Source organism: Coloeus monedula (genome assembly GCF_965178545.1).
Source record: "Coloeus monedula genome assembly, chromosome: 5".
NCBI classification, from domain to species: Eukaryota; Metazoa; Chordata; class Aves; order Passeriformes; family Corvidae; genus Coloeus; species Coloeus monedula.
The window spans coordinates 42330158-42351298 of NC_138785.1; the positions used below are offsets into that span (position 1 = coordinate 42330158).

The 21141-nt window shown below is 41.8% G+C and overlaps 1 protein-coding gene across 2 annotated transcripts in view; it reads left to right on the plus strand.

The window, feature by feature from the left end:
* The window catches only part of STOX2 (storkhead box 2), a gene marked incomplete at its 5' end in the record, with an annotated part of 139561 nt that overhangs the window by 64206 nt on the left and 54214 nt on the right, over positions 1–21141 (plus strand). The window contains one exon of one of the 2 annotated variants that reach the window (XM_082281301.1): positions 7341–7506. The exons of the other annotated variant lie outside the window; for it this stretch is intronic. Coding sequence (XP_082137427.1) covers positions 7341–7506 — 166 coding nt within the window. Of the gene's footprint in view, positions 1–7340; positions 7507–21141 lie in introns of those variants that run through there. 2 annotated transcript variants of the gene reach the window in all.

A 21141-nucleotide genomic window follows, 5' to 3' on the forward strand; every position in this document is an offset into this window, starting at 1 on the left:
ATCTCCTTGTTTGTGTTGATGTAGCACCCAGAAGTTTCACAAGAGGCCAAGGCCTGCACATGCTTGGTGCCATCTTTGCAACATAGGCTCTGCGGAGGAATGGGAATAGATAGACACAGAGATGTGGGAATTAGTCTCTAGGAAGATAATCTGTGATGGCTTTCACTGCTGGTGGGATCTACCCTGGCTGTTCACTTCTTGCTCTCCATTGTTGCAACTCCCAAAGCAGAAGGTTAGGCTGTTATTCTAACTTACAGTACAGCTGGCCCCCATATATCAGTACGTTACTTAAATACCAGGGTACTAATGATATGTGACACCAGTGGAAAACAAGAAAGTTGAGGCCAACATTTTTGCCATATCTTTTGCTACTACATCCTTTGGAAGAACAGCCAGTGAATGAATTGAGTTGTGATTTGAATTGCTGTAAGCCCACCTCTCCAAGTTTTAGAATTCTGTTATATGTGAGAGGAAATTTTTGTGGGATTCATGGCTTGTCTCCCTCTCTTGTTAGTTTCATACACTGAGGAGTTACAAGCTCAGCTTCCACCCTTGTTAACTAACTAGTTTTGAGTCAGTGATAATAGGAGAGGAAAAGCATGCATCAAAACAAAAGCTGTATTCTACAAGTGTTTCTGCTTGTACACTGGTTTTTAAGGTAGATTTGAGTATCCAGATTGAAAAACCTGCATCAGTTTTCTTCTGTGCCGAGGAAGTACAAATGCAATCAGAAGGTCTGGCATGAAAAAAAAGAACCAAAACAGGGGAGCCTTTCTTCTCATAACACAGACAGGTTTTTCTTAAAAGTCATGCAAGTTAAAATAAATACCACAGCACATAAGGCAGCACACAGAAAAATGAATTGGTGAACTACAGCACGTGTGCAGCAGCAGCACTGCATTCCTGTCATCACACATTCCCAAAGCATAACACTGAGAGAAATATGATCTGAAACTAGTTTAAGAGGTGCTGTAAGTAAGCCAGGATTACTACCATGGTATAACACAACCTGATAGCAAGACTGAAGACTTGCTTGTGATAAGCTCTGAAACATTTTTCTTTTTTTATATTTGGAAATTTTTTCACTTACACCTTTGCCCTTGGGATTTTTTCTTTCCCATTTTGGTGGTTTCTCAAATGCTCTCTTCAAGAAGAGAGTTGTCTGGGCAAGCCCAACTTTTCCCTTGCCAATAAATCCATCAAGAAAGGCTGCCTCATTTTGTGACCCGCACCACAAGCATAGATTACAAGTACTTGGCTTCTCTTGCATATTTGAGTAACAAGTACTAGTGAGAGGTGACAAATTAATAGTGTTAGTGTCAGAAGTCTAAGGACTGATGTGAAAGGGTGTGAGTGAGTTTTCTGATTTGTTCTTGCAAGTATATCTGATTACAAATATCTGGAAGGGAAAAGTAGTGCTTCCTACAGACTAAGACAGTTACAGTGTACTGCCAGACAGCCTTAACCTGTAAGGGATTGCTTAAAAGCATGTTTTTTAGAGTCTGAGTTCTGCACCTTTGTTAATACAGAGATACAAGAATCCACACATGAAAATGGTGAGTTTATGAAGTGGACAACTTTCTCTTTCACGGATTTATTAATATTAGAAATGCTGGCAATGTATTTTCTCAGGAAGACTATTGTGCAGAGCTGTAAATCTAATAAACCCATAGATTATCAAGGCCTGTGATATTATATATGAGCTTGGGGTTTTCCACAAGTTCATAATTACATTTTTCAGACCTCACACTCCGTTTTTCCTCCTCCACTGCTTTACAACTGCTTGTACTACAGGCTTTTTTCCCCACTTTATTTTTTGTTTATTCCTTTCTGCTCTCCCTCTCTTACTTTCAAAGACCCTGCAATTCCTTCCCAGAATCTCACAGCATCCTATCTCTCCCTTTTAAAATGTTACAGAATGTGAAGATTTTGTTTTCATAGGCCACAGAATGACCCTCTGTCCCCTGTTTTACCTGGTTGCCTGTGACTGTGGCCTTCCTTAGTGCAAAGTCTCCCGTGTGTCCCAGTGTTATTTGTAATGTTTGTTTCTAAAGCTGGCAACAGGGAAAGGACCCCTATCATAGACCTGCAGAGTGTGATGCCACAAAACTCTGTGTGGCACTTGGCATCTTGTGAGTGTTAGCTCCCCCGGTGGTGTTGGGTGCTTGTCAGGCACCAGCTCAGCAGACAGTAATAAAGTGAAGCCCTTCTAATTTCCTCCACGAGGCAGCCAGTTCAAGCTGTGTGCAACAGGCAAGGTAGTGACAGGGTAAGGGAGAACCCAGGCTTTGAATGCATAGTTTGAGAGAAAATGATTTTAGAGGTGTAGCTTGTCTCAGTGAAGAGGGGGATTGCTTTCCTCCTTGCATGCCCTATTATTTTGCCATTTTTATTTTTGTATTTGGCTTATGTGCTTATTTAATTTGAAAAACCTCATGCAGCCAGTCCCCAGGCCAAGGAAGTAGCTAAGGCAGTAACACCAGCCCACCCTCTTACTGAAGCCTGCTTCTGTCCCTATGGAGACTTGTTTGTAATAGGGAGGAAAAAAAAAAGTACTCCCAGCTGAAACTTGAAATACCCCATTACATGAGAGCAATTACCATATATGCACAAGCATGCATGCACATACACATGCAGAGAAATATATGTACAGCTCACTATGTTGTACTCTTCTACATAATTATTTTTCAGATAAGGAAAAATAAACCTGTGAAATGGGAGCTGAGATCCCAAAGTTTTAACAGTGCATTTGCCACTGATTTCCTACAGTCTTCTGGGCCAGTTGTGTCCTTTTCTTTTATACATTTTCCATGTACAAAATGGGAACAGACCTGCTTAGCAACTAATAAGTGTTTATGAAGACAAATGAAATAGCTATTCTCAGAAATATTTGTTTTCTCACTTTTTAAAAGATAAAAACAGGTTTTCAGAAGCAAAGATTTTGAATTGTTTCTCCAAGACTTCAGGTTCCTTATGAACTTGGACTGAAGGAGGGTTGTGACTGAAAACATAAACATATAAGAATCCTTTATAATGTCTGATATGGACCCAAGCTTGTTTTTTGAAATTCATGTTAAATCTATACCTTTGAAATGGCTACTATTATATTGCCAATTCCTGAAGAGGAATTTTCAGGTTATGAGGGAGGCAGGATGCCTATTTTTTGTTTAGTTCAGACCTTTTCCCCAAGATCTCTATGGTCTATTTATCCAAGCATCACCTCTCCCTCTAGTAATCTAAGAGAGAGATGGTTCCTCTTGGACTTTAAATACCAAATTATAAAAAGGAATGCTTTATTTGATTCTCAGTAAAAAGCTCCTGAGATTAATCTTGCTCTTATTAAACAAAAAATCTCCCTACAAACAAACAAAAAAACCAAAACTGAAAACAAAACCTCCTCCAAACAATTAGGGATGAAATTAAAAAAAAAAGCACAAGCAAAAAGCTTTGACACCATCTCCATTTTTTTCATCAGTAGGAAGTGTTCAGATTCCCATTAGTGTAACTCCTGCCCAAAGAATAATTTTTCCTTACTTCTAGCAAGCTCTATCAGATGATTTCCGTAGCTGAGAATTCTTCTTTCCTTACTCTGATCTGACATAGCCATATGAACCCAGAAATTTATTTTCCTTTATTACAAAAAAAAGTAAACTTAAATGTCTCAGAATAAAATGTTGTGGATTTGTTTGTTCATTTTGTTTTGGTTTTTTTAAAGCTCTCATATTTTAGCTTTCAGATTACATGAAGAAAATAGTTTTATTTCAGTTTGGCCACTGAAGCAAAAAAATCAATTACACTCACAGTTCTAGCTCTTATTCCAAAGAAAACAGCCAAAACTTAAACTTGGTCTTTAATTATATATTTGATTCATCCCAGTAACAACACTTGACTTCAAACAATTCAAGAGCAGGAGAAAACTTGCTCTGAATTCCTCTCTTCAAAGGGGAGTACTCTATCAGATACCATGTCAGAAGACTTTGAGCTGAAACCAAACAAGATAACTGTGAGAAGACTTAATACAAGGAATTTTAGTTGACCACAGGAACAACGTCTCAATACTGAGAGAAGGCCTCCAAAATTGTTTTTAAACAAATCTCCCCACATTTGGGAAGGGAAGGGAAAATAGATGGTCAAACCACTACAGTTGCTTATTTTCTCTCATTCCCTCCTCTTTTCATAGTTCTAGGAGCAAATTATTATTAATTTGAAATTGTCGCACAATGAAAATGCATCATTATCTGTACCCAAAACTATGAACCAGTCTAATTCCTACAACTGATAAGTAGAAGATACCATGTGTTAATTGTATGTACTGTATTACTCTTGTGACAATTCATGGAAGTGTACAAATTAAGTCAATTAAAGCTACTTGAAAGACTTCTGTGTGCTGTCACCAGTTCATTAGTGCACAGCAAATTGCTTGAAAAGAACTGGGACGTGTGCTTTATCTGACAGTTGCAGAGCCATCTCATCTTTTTTTATTTGATACTTGCTAGAATATTTTAGCTGGGAATAATTATACAGAAAGCCAGTGTAAAGATCACGGTGGCCTTGTTTGTCGTCGTGAGTGCTTGTGTGTGTGTGTCCTGCTTTGTTCTGTCTTTCTACTTCTTGACCTCATTTTTCCTCCTCATTGCTGTTTCATATTTGTCTCTTCCCTCATGTCTTCTTTTAATGGAACAGATTGATATCTAGGGCTATGTCTAGACTGGGAGAAAAGTTGAGTTTAGTTCAGCAATAAGTTGAAGTTAGCTGGCTAGCTATATTCAACCGCTGCTTGACCGCTGGAAAGGCAAACCCATCATTCATTCAACTTCCAGATAGTGCAATGAGAATTTATGCTCCTAGATAGAATTTAATTTGCTTCTACATCTGGTAAAATAGGTATGGTTTTTTTAGGTTTGACTTAGCTAAGTAGTACTAACCCATCTACCCCAACCTCAGCCTTCAAGGAGAAAAACTGAACGATTCTAAAAGTTCTCCTTATGGTTTTTCTGGTCTGAGGGTAAAAACATGCTCTATTATAAGCTTTGCGTAGGTTGATGAGTAAATTGCTAGATGAGTAAGTTGCATGATGGAAAATCTTATGTTTTTATTAGAGGAGCTCTAGGCCATCTTTTTTCTCATCTTAACTTTTCCCTGTTGCTACCAGTATACAAAGCATCAGTGGAAACATGTCTTTCCTGATAGCTTTTCACAGTTGGAAAAAGATGAGGTTGAATGAGAACCCCGTAGCATTTAACTTTCAACTTTCTTGCTGAGTTTCATTAATGTATATTCTACTCATGTGAAAGGGACTGCCATATACGAACCCCTGAATAACTCAAAGGTGTGTGTGCTGTCCACAGTAGCACAGCCAGATGGGCTGAGATGGCTACTGAAGTGACTAACCCATAGCCATGCAGCAAGACAGCTAAGCGATAATATTGCGTGGTCCACTGGCTTAGATGTTAAATTTGTTCACTGATGGTCATTCATTCTTTTACTGGTTCACCACTACTGAAATTTTCCAATTACAAAATTACAGTCCTCTGTTTTTCAATGCTCTTAGAAATGTGGCACAAACCACTGTAAGAAAGATTAATTATAAAAATGCAAATATATAAGTAATTTCACAAAGTTGCACAAAGCAACATTTTCACATCCCTGCATTGCAGCTGTCCCCATTGGTAACGGTGGCAGCGCCTGACACAAGGCGTGCTCAGAGCTGTCTCGCAGAGGAGGAACCGAGTCCCTTTGCACAGTTCTGGTTAACTAGAGTTCATAAAATGCCCAGGTGGCCGGGCCCCAGTTAAGAGGGTGCTCTGGGCGTAGATGTGTGAGCCACGGTGGTGAGAGGGTGGGCAACACCCTTACCGCCAGCGAGGGGGGCAGGCCGGGTGTCCTGGATATCTTTGTAGAGTGTGGTGGGTTTTCAGTGTGGCGGTGTGACTGACTAGACCCTCCTGGCGAGAGCCGGTTCTTCAGGCTCCGATGTGGAAAGGCGGCGGAGGATGCGTGGGTGAACCCCGCAGGCTCTGCGCAGGGGTGCCCCGGGGATGCAGCTCTCTCCCGGCGCCCTTCCCTCGCCTATGTCCATTCGCCCCGCGGCTGGCTTGGGGCGGGAGTGGTGCCCGAAGGGCCGATGGCCAGGGCCCGGCCCGCAAGGCCGCCCTGCCCGCAGCTCTCCCTGCCCGCTGGCCGCAGCCCGGCGGTGCGGGGTGCCCGGTGCTGCGGAGCCGGCCCCAGCGCTCCGCCGCCACCGCCAGGAAGGAAGGAAGGAAGGAAGGAAGGACGAACGGACGGAAAGGAGGCGGAGCGGGCGAGAGGGGGCCGGGTCCCTGCTGTGCGCGGGGCTTTGTACGCGGGCGCCTGCAAGCCGGTGCCGCGCGGGGGAGCGCGGAGCCCGGCGGGACTAGCACGGGTCCGGCGGGACTAGCATGAGCCCGGGCGGCGGCGCGGCGCCCGGCGCTCCGGCAGCGGCTGCTCTTGGCGCGGCGCGGCAGAGGGCGGGCAGCGGGCGGGCCGGGCAGGCGGGCGGAGCGGCCAGCGACCGCCCCGGTGGCCTCGCCCCCCACGCCGGCCGCCCCTAGCGCGGAGCCGGCGGCGATCCAGCCGCGGGGACAGGCGGGCGGGAGTCGGCGCCGACCATGGCGAGGCGCGGCGCTGCCAGGGGCCGCGGGCCGCTGCCGGCCGCTCGGGCGCCGCGGGCCTGAGGAGGAAGGGGGCGGCAGTGGCGGTGGGGCGGGTGGGGGGTCGCGGCTGCATCCGCTCGTCCCGCGGCCGAGAGAGGCGTCTGTGGGCCCTCCCTCCTCTCTCTTCTCCTTTCCCTCCTCCTTCTCCTCCCGCCGCTCCTCCCGCCGCGCCGGGAGCTGCCGCCTCCTCCTCAGCGCCGGGCGCGCCGCGGTCGGAGTCGCAGCCGGCGGCCGCGGGATTTTCCTGGTTTGTTTGGGCCTTTTGTGTCGCGGCTCACAGTTGGCTAAGCACGGCCGGGCTGAATTGGGCCATTGTTCGGGACCCCCGAGCTCCCACGCTGCACATCTCTCGTCCCCAGCCCCCTCCCCCCATTCCTTTTTTGCCTGAGAAGCCACATAACGTGCCTTTCCTCCACGCAATTCTGGGAGCTATAAGCCGGACCGGTTGCAAATGAAGTGTAATGCATTGTGGGACGTGTGTAAAATTGGATCATTCGAGGGGGAAAAAAAAAAAAAAGGAAGGGACCTGCGGCTGGCGTCCTAGAAGAGGGAGCGGCGAGATGCGCGCAGGTTGCGCCCCGGCGGTGCCCGCGCTAGGCTGATGCCCGGCAGCGCGCACCCCTGACCCATGCTGCGGCGGGAGGAGTAGGCTCGGGCATCCTCAGGATGAAGAAGACGCGGAGTACGACCTTGCGGCGGGCCTGGCCTAGCTCCGACTTCTCCGACCGGGCCTCAGACCGCATGAGGTCCCGCAGCGAGAAGGACTACCGACTGCACAAGCACTTCCCCCCAGCTTTTATTTCCCAGGCATCACGGGGCTACATGACATCAGGTTTGTAACATAATTTGTGTATGCGAGAGAGCTTTATTGCGAGGCTGCTTCGGGATGTGTGTCTGGCCGGGAAGGCTGTGTTGGTGGGTACGGAGGGGAGCCTGCGATCGGGAGGCTGAGTTGTTATGAATAATGAAAAAAAAAAAAAAAATAGCATACATCCACCATTTTGTACCTCTGCAAGATTCACAGCGGGGTCCTCGCAATATGGTGTTTAAAATCTATTAGTCGAGTGAAATAAATGTATGAGAGAAGGGTTCCATCTCTCTGTTGTGGAAGAGCAGACAAAAATGACTGGATGTGCAGAGCATAGAGCCCTTTGCGCCTTTTGTGCGTAAAAGCATGTGCTGGATATTTACTGCTCCCTCACAGATTATTCTTTAAATGCAGTTAACTCTTGTTAACTCATCAGGCTTTCGTGTTTTTCCATTTTGGAAAGGAAAAGGGTTACTTTTGGTTGCAAACACACTTGCCTTGTTACAGACTCCCTGGCTTTCAGCTGCATGTTTCTGCAATGGCAAGGCATGTATTGGTGAAAATGACCATAAACACATTTGCATTTGTTTTTTGAGATGTAGAAGGAGACCAGACCTGTGTATGTGGTGGAACACACACGTGCATATATATTCATTTGTCGGTGGCTTTCAAGGAAGGCCGTGGGGAAATAATGGACACTGCACCAACATGTTTGTGCATGGGAAAGAGAAAGCGCAAACAAAACAAAAAACAGCGCAGGGAAAGGCAGGCATCAGGGAGAGGGTTGGCCTCCGATGGAGTGCTGGTGAGATTTTGGAAAGCCTCGGTACTATTAGTAGAATCTGCTCCATCCAGAAATGCATCTTAATGGCCTTGGAATTGAGGCATTTCAAAAACACCCAAAAGAAGACTTGGGAAAATGCTGATGGGGAGGGGGCTGAGGGCAGAAAATCCTGGAAACCTCCTTTGTTGTTCTGCTGCCTGTTTATTGTGATGATAGGACATAACGTTTCATTATTATGACGGCAAATTCCAATTTATCACAAAGGCACGTTTCTTCCTCTGAGGCACGATTTAGGTTGAGTAGGCAGATTCCTTTAAAGGAGAAAATGAAGGTATTTATAATGCATTATTGAAAACGTCTCCAGCCCTGTATGCTGTCCTCTTCTGCCCCATTTCTGCTGTAAAGGTTGAGCCAAAGATTGTGGTTTTTTGTTATATGCTCGTTTTCCTTTCTCTGGCCCTAATAAACATATCTCTTTAGTCAGGATTGGTTTCTCATGTTTTAAAAATGTCTCGTGACTGTTTTTTCTTTAATGCCTAAGTGCAAGAGAAATAATATGCATTTTATTGAAAAATCTGCCTGTGTAAGAATATTGTGCCGTTTTGGCAATTGGTGCTTTGGTTCCTGGGAAGTCACATAGTGAGTGGAAATGACAAGGATAATTTATGCTTGAACAGCTGAAGAAGAGGAGAATGGTTGTGGTGGTGGAGTGATTGATTTGTTCCGTTGGTACTGCAGGACCAGAAAGTCTCTGGAAAGGCGAATCTGACAATATTGAAAAGATTTTTGTTGTTCTGGGTGGATGTCCTGATAGTCCCACTGTAAGATGCCCTGTGTCAGTTGTGTTGAAGTCAGTACTTTTTAGGCCTTTCTTTCAGTGTGAAAGCCCATGTTTAAAAGAGAAGGAGCTCACGTGAGCATTTTGTGCCAAATGGTGTGATTCTTGCTTGTTTTTAATTCTTCAGGAAAGTGGTCTGGCTCTGTAAAAGCTTTATCTTGGCAAGATTGGTACAATCCAACCAGACAGTCAAACACCAGCAATCTGCAGAATCAGATGTGTCACACTGCATTTGTTGGCAGATACCTATGTCCTTGAGGGGTAGGAGGGGGCACAGAATTTTAATCTGCTGTAGATGTTTTAAAGTAATCTCTAGACCAAGAACACTTGTTTATGATATAGAGTGCATTGATTTTTAATTGCAGCCACTGAAGATGAAGGACAAATATAATGTTAAGTTTTACTAATTTGCTAAAGTTCTTGGGAGGAAGAACGCATTGAAATTAAAATCAGCAAATATTTGTTGGTTTTGTTGAGGTTTTTTTTGTTGTTTTTTTAACTACAACTACAACAACTTAATAGGCTTATATCTGGAAATGTAGTTGTTCTCTCATAATGGATAGTTGCCACATTCATTTATTTTTAAAGGATCCTTGTCCACTGCCTTTCCAAATATTAGTTTTGGGAGGAATAGCTACTGTGTCTAAACACTTCTCACTATTTGAAGGAAACTCTCTTCCTTGCAGGAAATCTGTAGGAAGTCCACTGGGATAAAAATTGTGGGGATCAGGAATACAAATACTTTCTTTGTCACCCAGAATGTTGTAGGGGAGAAAGTGTCCTGAAACACATGGGCTTTTCAAAGGGCTGCATTCTGTTTATCCAACCATTTAACCTCATCACCATTAGCATTGTTGTGGTTATCTTTTAATTAAATGCCTCATTGTTTGGGATGGGGGTGGAGGGTGGGAAAGAAACCTTGGGGTTTTGCCTCAGTTACTATGCTTGGGGAAGTACTGAAATGTATACAACCAACCAACCTTCAGTAAGATGCTAAAAAGCTTGAAATGTTAATATTCAAGTATGCCTGAATTGAGCATGGAGAAGCTATATATATTTCTTTCAGCACAGAGAAATACTGAGTAATGGTGCTGCAGTCAGTGCCATGGTGTTTTGTATGAGGAAAATACAATCTCTAAGCAGAACCATGTTTATAATGGAAGTGCAAACCTCATGCTACAGTGGTGAAGCACATCTGATTTTAAGCAGCTTTTTCAGTAAAACTGAGTAAGGAGCAGTTTGATATTTGCTTGATTTAAGCGGCATTGGTGGCTGGCCAGTCACATTTTCAATACTCAGGGAACAAACTGCCCATAATTATAGAAAATTGATGCAGATGCAATTCATATGAAATCTAAAGATTGTTTGACAGATGAATGGAGATGGAAGTAAGGAGGGGAAAAAAGCAGACAATTTAGAAAATCACACGTTTTTGCTTCTGAATAATCTCTTGATACGTGCTATTAAATAGGCTGTACTCCAGGGTTTCTTTAGGCCTCCTAGCAACCACTAGGTTCAAAGGCCATGCAAGGAGTTCATTGTTCATGCAGAATATTAATTTCCCAGTGGAGGACTGTCTTAGAGAAAAAACACTGAAAAAGAAAATTACAACAATGTAAAGCTTTGACCTTGCGTGAGAAGAGACGCTGAAAGTTTGAATCCAATACAATTCATGTACATATATACGTGTTACTGAAAAGGGGGAAATATACTTGAAGTTTTTGATACATTGCTGCTTAATTCAAGGGAAAATAAAGAAATTGTATGCAACTGCCAAGCAGGATAAAACTTAATGCAACTTAGGAAGTCTCCAAACAGTTAAATGAAATAATATATATAGCTTTTCAAATATTGGAAGCTTCTTGCCTTTTTACCTTTTTTCCCTTCTAAATACAAAAGCAAATCTTGGATTTTGTTTTAGCAGAGAGAGGAGCTGCACCCTGTGATTGACCCAGCCATTAAATATTACCAGAACTGAATAATGCTCTTGAAAGAAATAACTTTTCCTGCAACCTTCTTCAGTTACTTTAATTAACAGTTTTGGTGTTGGAGCTAACTTGTCAGTTTGAGATGGAGGTGGTGTAGGGTAACAGTGTAACATACACAGCATGAAGGAATGTCTGAAGAGCTTTCTGCAATGGTGAAAACTAATTCCAGAGCATGGTCATTTGGAGGTTACCTTCTGAAAAGTATGCAGTTACTTTACTGCTCTTTGCTTTATGGTTTCCTTGCAGAGGTTTCAGTCCTTCAAAATAGAAGAGTAAAATTCAGTCTCAGTGTTGCCTGCTGTTACTGGAGTTTGATTACCAAGTTCAAACAGAAGGGAAAGGAGAGAAGTGTGTAACCCTGCTATCTGACTGATGGTATCTGTATGCAAATTAAAATTTGTAGGAGGAAAAGATAACCTCATTCTCTTTTTCAGGAATGTTTGATGAAAGGTCTAGGACAAACTCTTCAAGCTCCTTGAACAGTAAGAAGCATCTTGGGAGTCAACCTGAGCAAATCTGAGAGTCCTAATTATTTTTATTATTTTTTAATCTTGAACCTCTAGCTCTAAAGATTAATATTTGGAGATAATTACACGTAAATTGAAGAACTCAGTTTAATGTAATTGAGAAGTGCTGGATACATGCAAAGCTCATTCGGTTCTCCTGTCCCTTAATTCAGTTATGTGAAGGAATATGTTGTAGCTTGAAAGCAGCTGTATTGTAATTAATATTTAATGGAACAATCAGTATTGCATCACTTTTTTTTTTTTTAATTGTGGTATTAGGAAACACCTTCCCATTCATCTTCTTAACAGTAATGTGATCTCTTTGCCTCCCTGAATTCTGAGTAGTTTTGTGTTGTCTTGGGCTAGACCCGTTACTGGGACAATAAAACTGAGAGTGTGTGGGTGTCAATGGCTAGTAGGACCAGCGTTACCTCCTGGATCCTGCTCTGTCTTCTTTGCTTCAGGCTATAGTGAACTGGTGAACCCCGAGTGGGTCACTCTGTTCAGTTACTTCTGGGGCCGTGCTTGCTTTATTGCTTGGGAAGTTGCTACTGGACTCACTGTGTCTTTCCCGTCCCTTTTGGTCCCTGTGGCATCCACTTACCTGGACAGACGATTAGGAACTTTCACTGCATCCTGATATGGGGGAAGGATCTAAATGTGCTCTGTCTTCAGACCACAAACTTGCTTCAAGTTCATGGACCAGTCATTTTTGTGCAGTTTCTACTTCATTTTGTTTTCTCCCTGTTTTCTTGCCTAAAAGAATACAAAAGACAAGTTTTTCTCTCCTTCTGTGGAGCCCTGTTTTTCATTCCTGCATGTTTATGTGCACCGTTAACTCACATGCAGTGCTGTGCTTGTGCTTCTGCTTGTGTGTTCTGTCACATGTATGCCTGGTCCCTGCCCACCAGATACCAAGACATTTTCTGCATACCCATGAGTTCACTTGTAGACCAATCTGTGGGCAGTGTCCTGAGCACTGATTGTGCATTCAGCTGACCAAACTGCAGTTGAGTAGCTGAGTACCAGCTCTCCCTGGCTGTTGTGACCTATGAGCATGGGGATCCAGAGTGTCTCTTTTCTGTATGGCATTAAAAGTAAAATCAAAGAGGAATGAATACAAGAAAGAAAGAAGACTCTGTGTGTGCCTATCTTACCTAGACCTGTTGATGTGTCTATCTCAGTTCAAAGCACTCATCTCTGCAGGGCTAAGTTTCAGGTTATTTTTCCTTCCTAGCACCTTGTTCCTGCTTGCATTCAAAGACTCCATGTTCTCTCTGCTGGTTTGCTTGGACCTTTGGCCAGGTTGGGGTGCACAGAGGTGCTCCAGGATCAGATCACAGAAGGCTATCATTGACATTTGTATTGAGGTGTCTGTCAGTCTGCATCTGAATGCATTTCTAGGTGTGTTTTCTGGTAGTTCTGTGATTGAGGTAATTTTTCTATATGCACACTAGGTATAGTGATAGATTACTGAAGATACAGTAGGAGGCTCCTCTTTCAAGAATAGACAAGTGTTCAGCACAAACACAGTACTGATTCATCACAAGTAGCTCCCAGTCTTTCACAGGTGTAGAAGTTATACTCTGTTGGCAACACTTGATAAACCTGAAGGGTGTTGAATATCTTGCCATTTTGGAATTGAATAGCAGCCACATCTTTGCAAAATGCATTATTTGTTGGAGGGGGCTGAAATGTGAGGATTCTGCAGATCACCTTGGGTTAGCCTGATGACCTGCTCAGTTGTGAGCAACGATAGGCCTTCATTTGTATGCTGGAGAGTTCATCCCAGAGTAAACTACCATCTTTGTAACATTCTTTGCACAGTTTAAAGACATATAAGTGCAATCAGGTATGAAGACCAGAAAGATGCTATTTTGCTAAGCATGTTGTAGAATTCCTCCAAAAATTGGGGGTTTCTTTTCAGTTTTCTGGGAAGCTTCTTTAGCGTGTCTCTGCTTTATAACCTATAGCAGGTTGTAGAATATCTCTGTGAACAGCATTAAAACAGAATCAACATCCACATTCTGGGCTGCGAGTCAAGTAAAGCAGTGCTGAAAAAAAGTTTCAGGTACTGTTACTCTTGGATCCCCCTGAGCATGCTTTTACGTGGTTGGAAGTGGCCAGACAGCATCAGAGTCATGATCCAAAATTGTCAACTACTTTAGAGGTTGTGTAAGAATTGCTAAATAACACAGTATTAATGATAATTGGGTTTTTTCCTTGAAAAACATTATATTTTCCATTAGTTTAAATGACAAAACTGCCATTAAATTACCCAAACTGGATATCTGATGGGTTTGGTAGTGGAGATGTAAATCTGAGCTTAGAAATATAGATTGACCCATGTAAGAAGTATCTAATTAATACTTCAGGCAATTCTGTCTAACCATTTGGTTTAATTTTTATCAGAGGAGGGAAAAAGGATAGTGACCATTAAAACTGAGACCTGAGTGCCTGAACTTAAACTGAACACTTTCATGTATAGGTCTTTTTTTGTAGATGAATTAAATAGGACAGGAAGCAGAAACAAGGGTTAAAAGCTTTTTTAAAAGTCTCAGGAAATTGTGCTTCTGTACTTGTTCCTGCAGAATTTTTGGTATCAAGGCCAGTAGCAACCAGAGTAGTCCTAGGGAAAATGCTTGAATATTGAAGTTGCAAAAATCTCCCAAACTAGTATTTGTTGCTCCTGAGTGACTGCCTGTAGCTATGAAGGGGTATGGAAGTTGTTTATAGCTACTGGCTTCCTTTTTTCAGCATATTTTATTGAGTTGGCTGCTCTACTGATGCTGTTTTGTATCTCACTCTTGGATGACATATAGGTGCTGGAATTATCTTGCCCAAATTGGCTGTGGAGGGGGGTGGGGAAAAAGGAAGACCTGGCTGTGCAGCAAGTATATTTGGGTGTGCAGCATGATGGAGCGGGTAGAGCAGTCTAGTTTAGACAGAATCCTGATCTATATTGGCAGCTTTTAAACAGGCTGCAAAAGGTAACCGAAACTAGAAAACTTGATTTTTAACAGGCTTGTATTCATTATAAACAGGATAACAACTTTCCCTTTTCCTTCCCTCAAAGAGAGATTAAAATCTCTGGGTTTGAAAGTTAGTAGGTGAGGGAGGTATTCCCAGTTGTATCAGTCACTGACTTTGTTTTCGTGGGTACTTTTAACTGTTTCTGCAGTTCTCTGCACTTAGATTGTAATCTGTTCAGTAGGAGAATTTCCTCCTTTGTTTTATACTGTAATACTGCCCCTCACAAAAAAGGAGCCTTTCTCAACCCAGGCCTTGATTTGGTAATGGTAGGTAAGAACAGACATCCAGTAATAGGTGCGTTCAGTGTAAACATAGCAGCCCTCATTCTGCAAGTGAAATCCTGTGTTCAGATCAACACTGTGTTCTTAGAATTTTCCATCTCACCTTCCTGCAAGCCAAAAAAGAGAGCCTGTTTATAATATCAGCAGTAAATGATGTGGAATGAGTGTTATTCGGTACTGTTATCACTTCTACCTTGTCAACCATCTCCTCACAACCCAAAAATAGTTCTGGTTTTCTTCAAATTGTAGATGATGTGATTCCTATAACTTTTAAAGTATATGAGTGTTTCTTGTTGCTTCAATGGGAAATACTATCTGCAGGAGATAGTTACAAATGCACAATTTACTAGAAGTTTCAAGTTGTGATACTGAAAAAACAGATCTCAGTATTTTTATTGAATTTGATAGGGTGTGAAAGCACCAGAGTAAGAATGAACTTGAACTGCTTTTATTTTGTGGACCTTATGTGGGTATTTGGGTATTGTGAAAAAGAATGAAAGAAAGTTGATCACATTTATACTAGGTCTTTTTATTTAACTAAGGAGCAAGAAGACAGACAGCTGAGGCATCTTGCAAGTCTTTCATTTTCTATCTGTCTTGCCAAGTTACTCCTAACTTTTGTTGTGTGATACGTTAGAGGTATAGGGAGTACATTGCATTCAGCATTCAGCTCTAAACAATTAAGCAGTAACTGCTTCTGTTAAGCAGTTTTTCTTTTCAAAAGTTGTCCAGATAACCTAGATGAACTGCAGCCCTCTCTCTTCCTATGCCTTACTGGCCAGGGGTTTTATTTTGGAAAGCATGTCTAACGTGAAAGTAGAACAGGCTCCCAGACACTACTTATCATCTTCCCAAACAAGATCAGGAGTGCAGGTGCAGTTTGGCTGGGATGCTGGAACTGAAGGAATATGAGAATGTCTTCTTGTCTTAGGATACTGTCCTCACTGTGGTATTTGTGTCAGTGAAGGATCTTGTACGCCCATTGTTGAAGTGCCAATATTGAGAAATCTGCATTTAATCATCTCAAAACACCTTTTCTAGTTACTATTTCCTTTCCCAGCTATATTGCTTAAAGAAAAAAAACCTCAGTGGCTCATTTTAGTGAATTTGACCTCCACATTTTGAGGCTTGGAGAGTATAATAGACAATTCAGAAATACTTACTTAGTGCGGCCTGGAAAAGGCAAAGTTCAGTATGAAAGATGAGTTCATCATAACACAGGAAGCTGTGCTGGGAGAACCTAGATTGTATAAACTAGTTTGCTTGCCCATTTGTGTTCTTTTAATTTCCTCCATAATTTCCTATGAATTTCCTGTTGATGACCTGTGACCTAGTTTGTAGATGAACTTCTGACCAAATGTGATAATGTTGTAAATGCCATAAATTGGACTGTTTATCCTATAAGCCAGTAAAGATGATGTACTAAATTTCATTGTGGTACTTAACTTTGCCTCTTAAATTTTCACAGCATTTTAGAGTGAAGTACCACTCTTCATTTTCATAGGACGTTCTAAATTCTGCTCTTGTGAGAATTTGCATTCTTGGACCATACTGTGACCTGTTTTACTACATTTAAGCCTTAAACGAAATATTTTTTAAACAGAGTGAAGCGGAAACATTTTTTGCAAGGTTTTCTTCAGATTTGTGTGCTTTTAGGTGTAATTACTGCATTGCTGGCTGGGTGAGTAGAGTGCCAGAAACTTCAGAGAAGAAGTTTATTGGCTTTAACACAAGGTTTGGAAGAGCTGCAACCTTCATCTGTAAATTGGGCGTGTCTGCAGCACATCTCTTTTGTGAGATGGAGGACAAATACCAGTGGCCATGGAAAGTTCACCCAAGGCCCAAGTGATCCCTTGGCCTCTGGTTTCAGGGCAGTTTCACTGATGAAGAGATGGGATCACAGTGGGAGCAGATTGGCTAGCTGTTTGTCCATGCACTGACCTCCTCCCCTTGCAGCAGTCCAGTCAAAAATTCTAAATAAAGCAAGTCTATCTTTGGGGAATATTTAGGTGTTTGTAATATTTTACAAATAGGTCTTTAGTCTCCGCTTTCATCATGGATGGATGTAGGTTATTTTCTTCCTCTTTAGATACAAGTGTTCCATAAGCATTGAATTTCAAGAGTGAAACCTTGAAATCGTATTTGCATGAGATGTCTGCATAGGAATGGATCTGATTGAAATGTTTTCACAGAACAGAGAAGCAAAAAATGGTTTTCTGCATTTTTTTTCCTTCCAGCTCTAATCAAGTCTCAGTTTCTGAAAAACTTTTTCCAGTTTCTCTCGAAAAATTCATAGCCATCTCTAAATGAAACATTTTGCAGTTTTTGGGTTTTTTTGTACAATCAGGAGGCACTTTCCTCTGAGTCAATCTTAAGTTCAGTCTGTGTAATTATTGCAGAAATATTCTTCAGTAACCATGGGGGTAAAATTCAGGCATGTTTTAGAAACCTCAGTTTAAAAATCACATTCTTAACGACCTCTTTTCACAAGAGGTTGGAGTAGCTATATGAGGTATTGTTTATTTTAGAGCCACACACAATAACTTTTCACCAGATGTGGTCAGCCATACTGCCTGTTGTGCAGCACAGTAAAATATGATTTATGTAAGTGTATTTAGTTGGATATGTAGTGAGCCTGTGCTCTGTGTGCATGTGCTAATGGTTCTGCATGAGAATGTACCTTAAGTGCCCAAGGGTCTGATTCTGTCCTTTAGTGGGAAAAGTGCACAAAGTTTTGGTTGACTGTCTAGGTAGGAAACCTTAACACACAGCAGTGCTCCTTCCACGAACAATGCACATACCCACCTCTCTTGCATGTATTCTTTCCCTACGTAGAAGAATTGGAAAGGCTGAGGAGGAGGTAGCTGTAACTGCTGAGTAATGCTCCCTTTTAATTGAGGTCTGCCTTTGAATTAGGGCCACAGATTGGACAGCTAAAGAAACTGGGGCAGGTTTACCAGAGACAAGGGCGGGTGTGATGGCAGAGCACAAAAAGAGGAGTCGTGGGCAGAGTTGCTGTTCTGCCAGAGAAGGCTGTTGTTGTGTCCTGGTCATGAGAACTATGCTTCACTTTCACCAGCTCACCCTTAGATTTCCATTTAAGTCATTAAACTGGCTGTATTTAAATCAGGACCATTGCTCCTTCACTTGCATGTCTCTGAGCTCCTTTCAAATTTGATACAACTTTTTTTCTGCCTACCAGATGATAATCTCGTTCAGTTTTCATTGCAGTGCTGATTGTTCCAAACAGAGCTACAGGCTCTACAATACAGTACTCTTGGCTTTTCATGGTTATTCTTTTTTATCCTAACAGCAATCCCTTTTTCACACCCACAGCAATATACTTAAGTACTGTGAAGTGTTTCACTGTAGATTGCATTAAGAGTTAAATCACAAAAAAGTAAATTAAAAGAGTTGAGGTGAAAAGCTCAACATGCCTGTGTCATCATAATTCATTCACTAATTAATGTGGCACTTGAATAGGATGGTGTGTATCAAGGAGTGAGAAAGCATACAAAAAAGTGTTGATACTGAATTTTACTAGTGGGTTGGTGTCAAACCAAGCTTTGTCAGTACTAGGTGTGTCAAAATTGTCTGACAGCACAGCTGCCATGGGAAGTGTCATTTTATCTCTAGTAGCAAATTAGCTTCAAACCCAGCTTTTCAGATCAGAACATTTGACCTCTCATGTACTCCTGAATGGATGGATGCATGTATGTGATTGCTGTGCATAACTTTGGGAGGGCTATTTTGTTATGGGGGACCAGCAAGGAGGAAAAAAAAAAAATCTAAAACCTGCTCTGGTATACATTGCCATTCAATAGCAGTTTTGGATTATGTTTTTCCAGCAACAAGTAAGGACCTAAGAGTGCCTGTGCCAGTTAAGACCCAGGTCTGTATTGCCCACTCTGAGGTGTGCAACTATAACCACAAACAGATGGCTAAGGAAGTGGAAGTAGAAAGCAAGTGCGTGTGGTGCTCCCCCCGGCATGCTTCCCATTCTTTGCCAGTTGGTTCAGGCAATACAGTTTGTTCAGCAGTCCTCATCATGTTTCACTTGCAGGAACACTCTGTGATACCAGGCTGTGTTAGGGGAGTGACAACTGCTCGCCTTGCATGAGGGGAGGTGCCCTGTGGCAGCCCCAAGTTGTGCGCATTGTCATACTAAACTAGCATTAGGTCTCATGCTTCCTCTTTTTGCTTTTCCTAATAATGAGGAATATATGCACATGTGAAGGAGGTTTTGAAGTTCTTGGTATTTTTGGTTGTAGAAGAACAGCAGATCAGCTGTTAGGTCAAGAGGCAACATTAATCCCATCACTGCAAACACAACATACACATTCCAGATTTCTGTAACTGAGATATTAATAGGATTCATGTCATCACATTCTTCACTGAAGTCATGAAAGAAGCATTTGTTAATTATTTCTGTAATTCCATTTACTCCTTTCACATAGTTTTCTTCCTGTAGTCCTTTCCCTTTACTTTTTCCTTTCCTTTTCCCTTCCCCTTTCCCCTTTCCCCTTTCCCCTTTCTCCTTTCCCCTTTCCCTTTCCCTCTGAATTCTGGGCCTCATGAACTGTCTCATCTTGAAGGTGACACATGCCTAGATGAAAGGCTTGCATTAAACAGGAGTTTCTTGTTATATCAACTCTTGACATTCCAAAAGTGTCATCTCCTGATTCAAACTGCAAGCAGGATCTGGTGCCAAGGCATTAGTTGTTTCCAAGTCTTCTGCTTATTAGTAAAGCAGAACTGCTGTTTCAAGACAGAGCTGAGCTGAGAAAATGCTGCAGAAGTGCGTCCTAATGTTTCATGTCTCCAAGGTACCCCTTTCCTTATTTTGGAGGCGTTGGCTAGCTCACAAGATCAATCTTGGTTCAGCTGATAGCTAAAGGCCGTAACTTTCCAGCATGGTTTCCTGAGCTTGTGACACATTGGGTGTCTCTGTAAAAGTGCTGTTTTTTGCAGGAGGCAAATTTCAGCATCTCTGAAGGCTGATAAATTGGACTTGCTGGATTTCAAAATCCACATACCTGAATTTTCATATGGGCCTGAATTGACCCTATCCATTTGCTTAATGGGTTGCCTTTGAAAACATTGGTGGAGTGTAGAGCTGAGTACAGTCACCGTTGTCTCTCTGCAGAGCTGCCAAAGTATCCATCAAAATTATGTCCCCATGCCCTGTCAATTCATAGACGAGCATGACAGAAATATGCTTCCTGAAATAAAGTTCAGGTGTGTTGTGTAGATGTGGAGGGAGGCAACTGTGTGTGGTGATTTTCCAGAATTTGTCTGTGTATGCACATGGTCAAGCCCTCCCAAGAGACCCTCTGTGCACATTCACTGATGTTCACAGGAATCATCCTTTTGCTGTGTATGTACAAAATAACTTTGCTGCATGTGCTGGGTGCCATAACATATTCATACAGGTTATATATCATTTTACTTTATATGTATATGTTTATATGTATGTTCTTTTTAAAACTGCTCTTTTTAATCTCTGCCCTTCTGAAGGTTTTATGTATTGCTTGTTAACATAACATCAGAGCACATCCATTTAATATGTTTTATTTGAGGAGACTGGGTTTTATACTAATATGAGTGTATTTTGTTTATGCTTTGTGTACATCTGCAGGTGTTTATTTAGATGTGCCTGCTGTTAGTAATTGTAATTGGAGATGTGTTTCCTAGCAAGACGAAAATATAAACATTGAAAAAACAATGCAAATGGTAGAAAATATAGGATATAAAACAGTAAATATGATAAAAAAGTGATGAAATTTTCATAATAGACCTAAGTTTAAAAAGAAACTGAAGAATTTCCTCTCAGCAGTCTTTGAATTTGTCACTTCTTGTTTTAGCTTCAGAAGTGTTTTTAAACACCGTTGTAGCACTGAGATTCTCACAGGACATTGACTTTTGTTCACTCTAGTCCATGATCCAATCTAACTGTCTAGTGGGTGCTTAATCAGAGTACCTCCAAAATCCATGATTTTAGAGTCTGAAGCTACAATTCCACATTAAAAAAAATTAGCATTTTAAATTCTAGTGCACAGTGAAAACATATCAAATGTACTTTACAGGATTTGGAACCTATATTTTGTGAACTCTTGAAAAAAGTATGTGGTTTTAATCTCTATTAGCTAATTTAGAAGCAGCAGCAAAGGTCAAATGTTAAATGTTTAATTTGGTTTCTCTAATTGTAGGATCATTAAAAACGACCTAA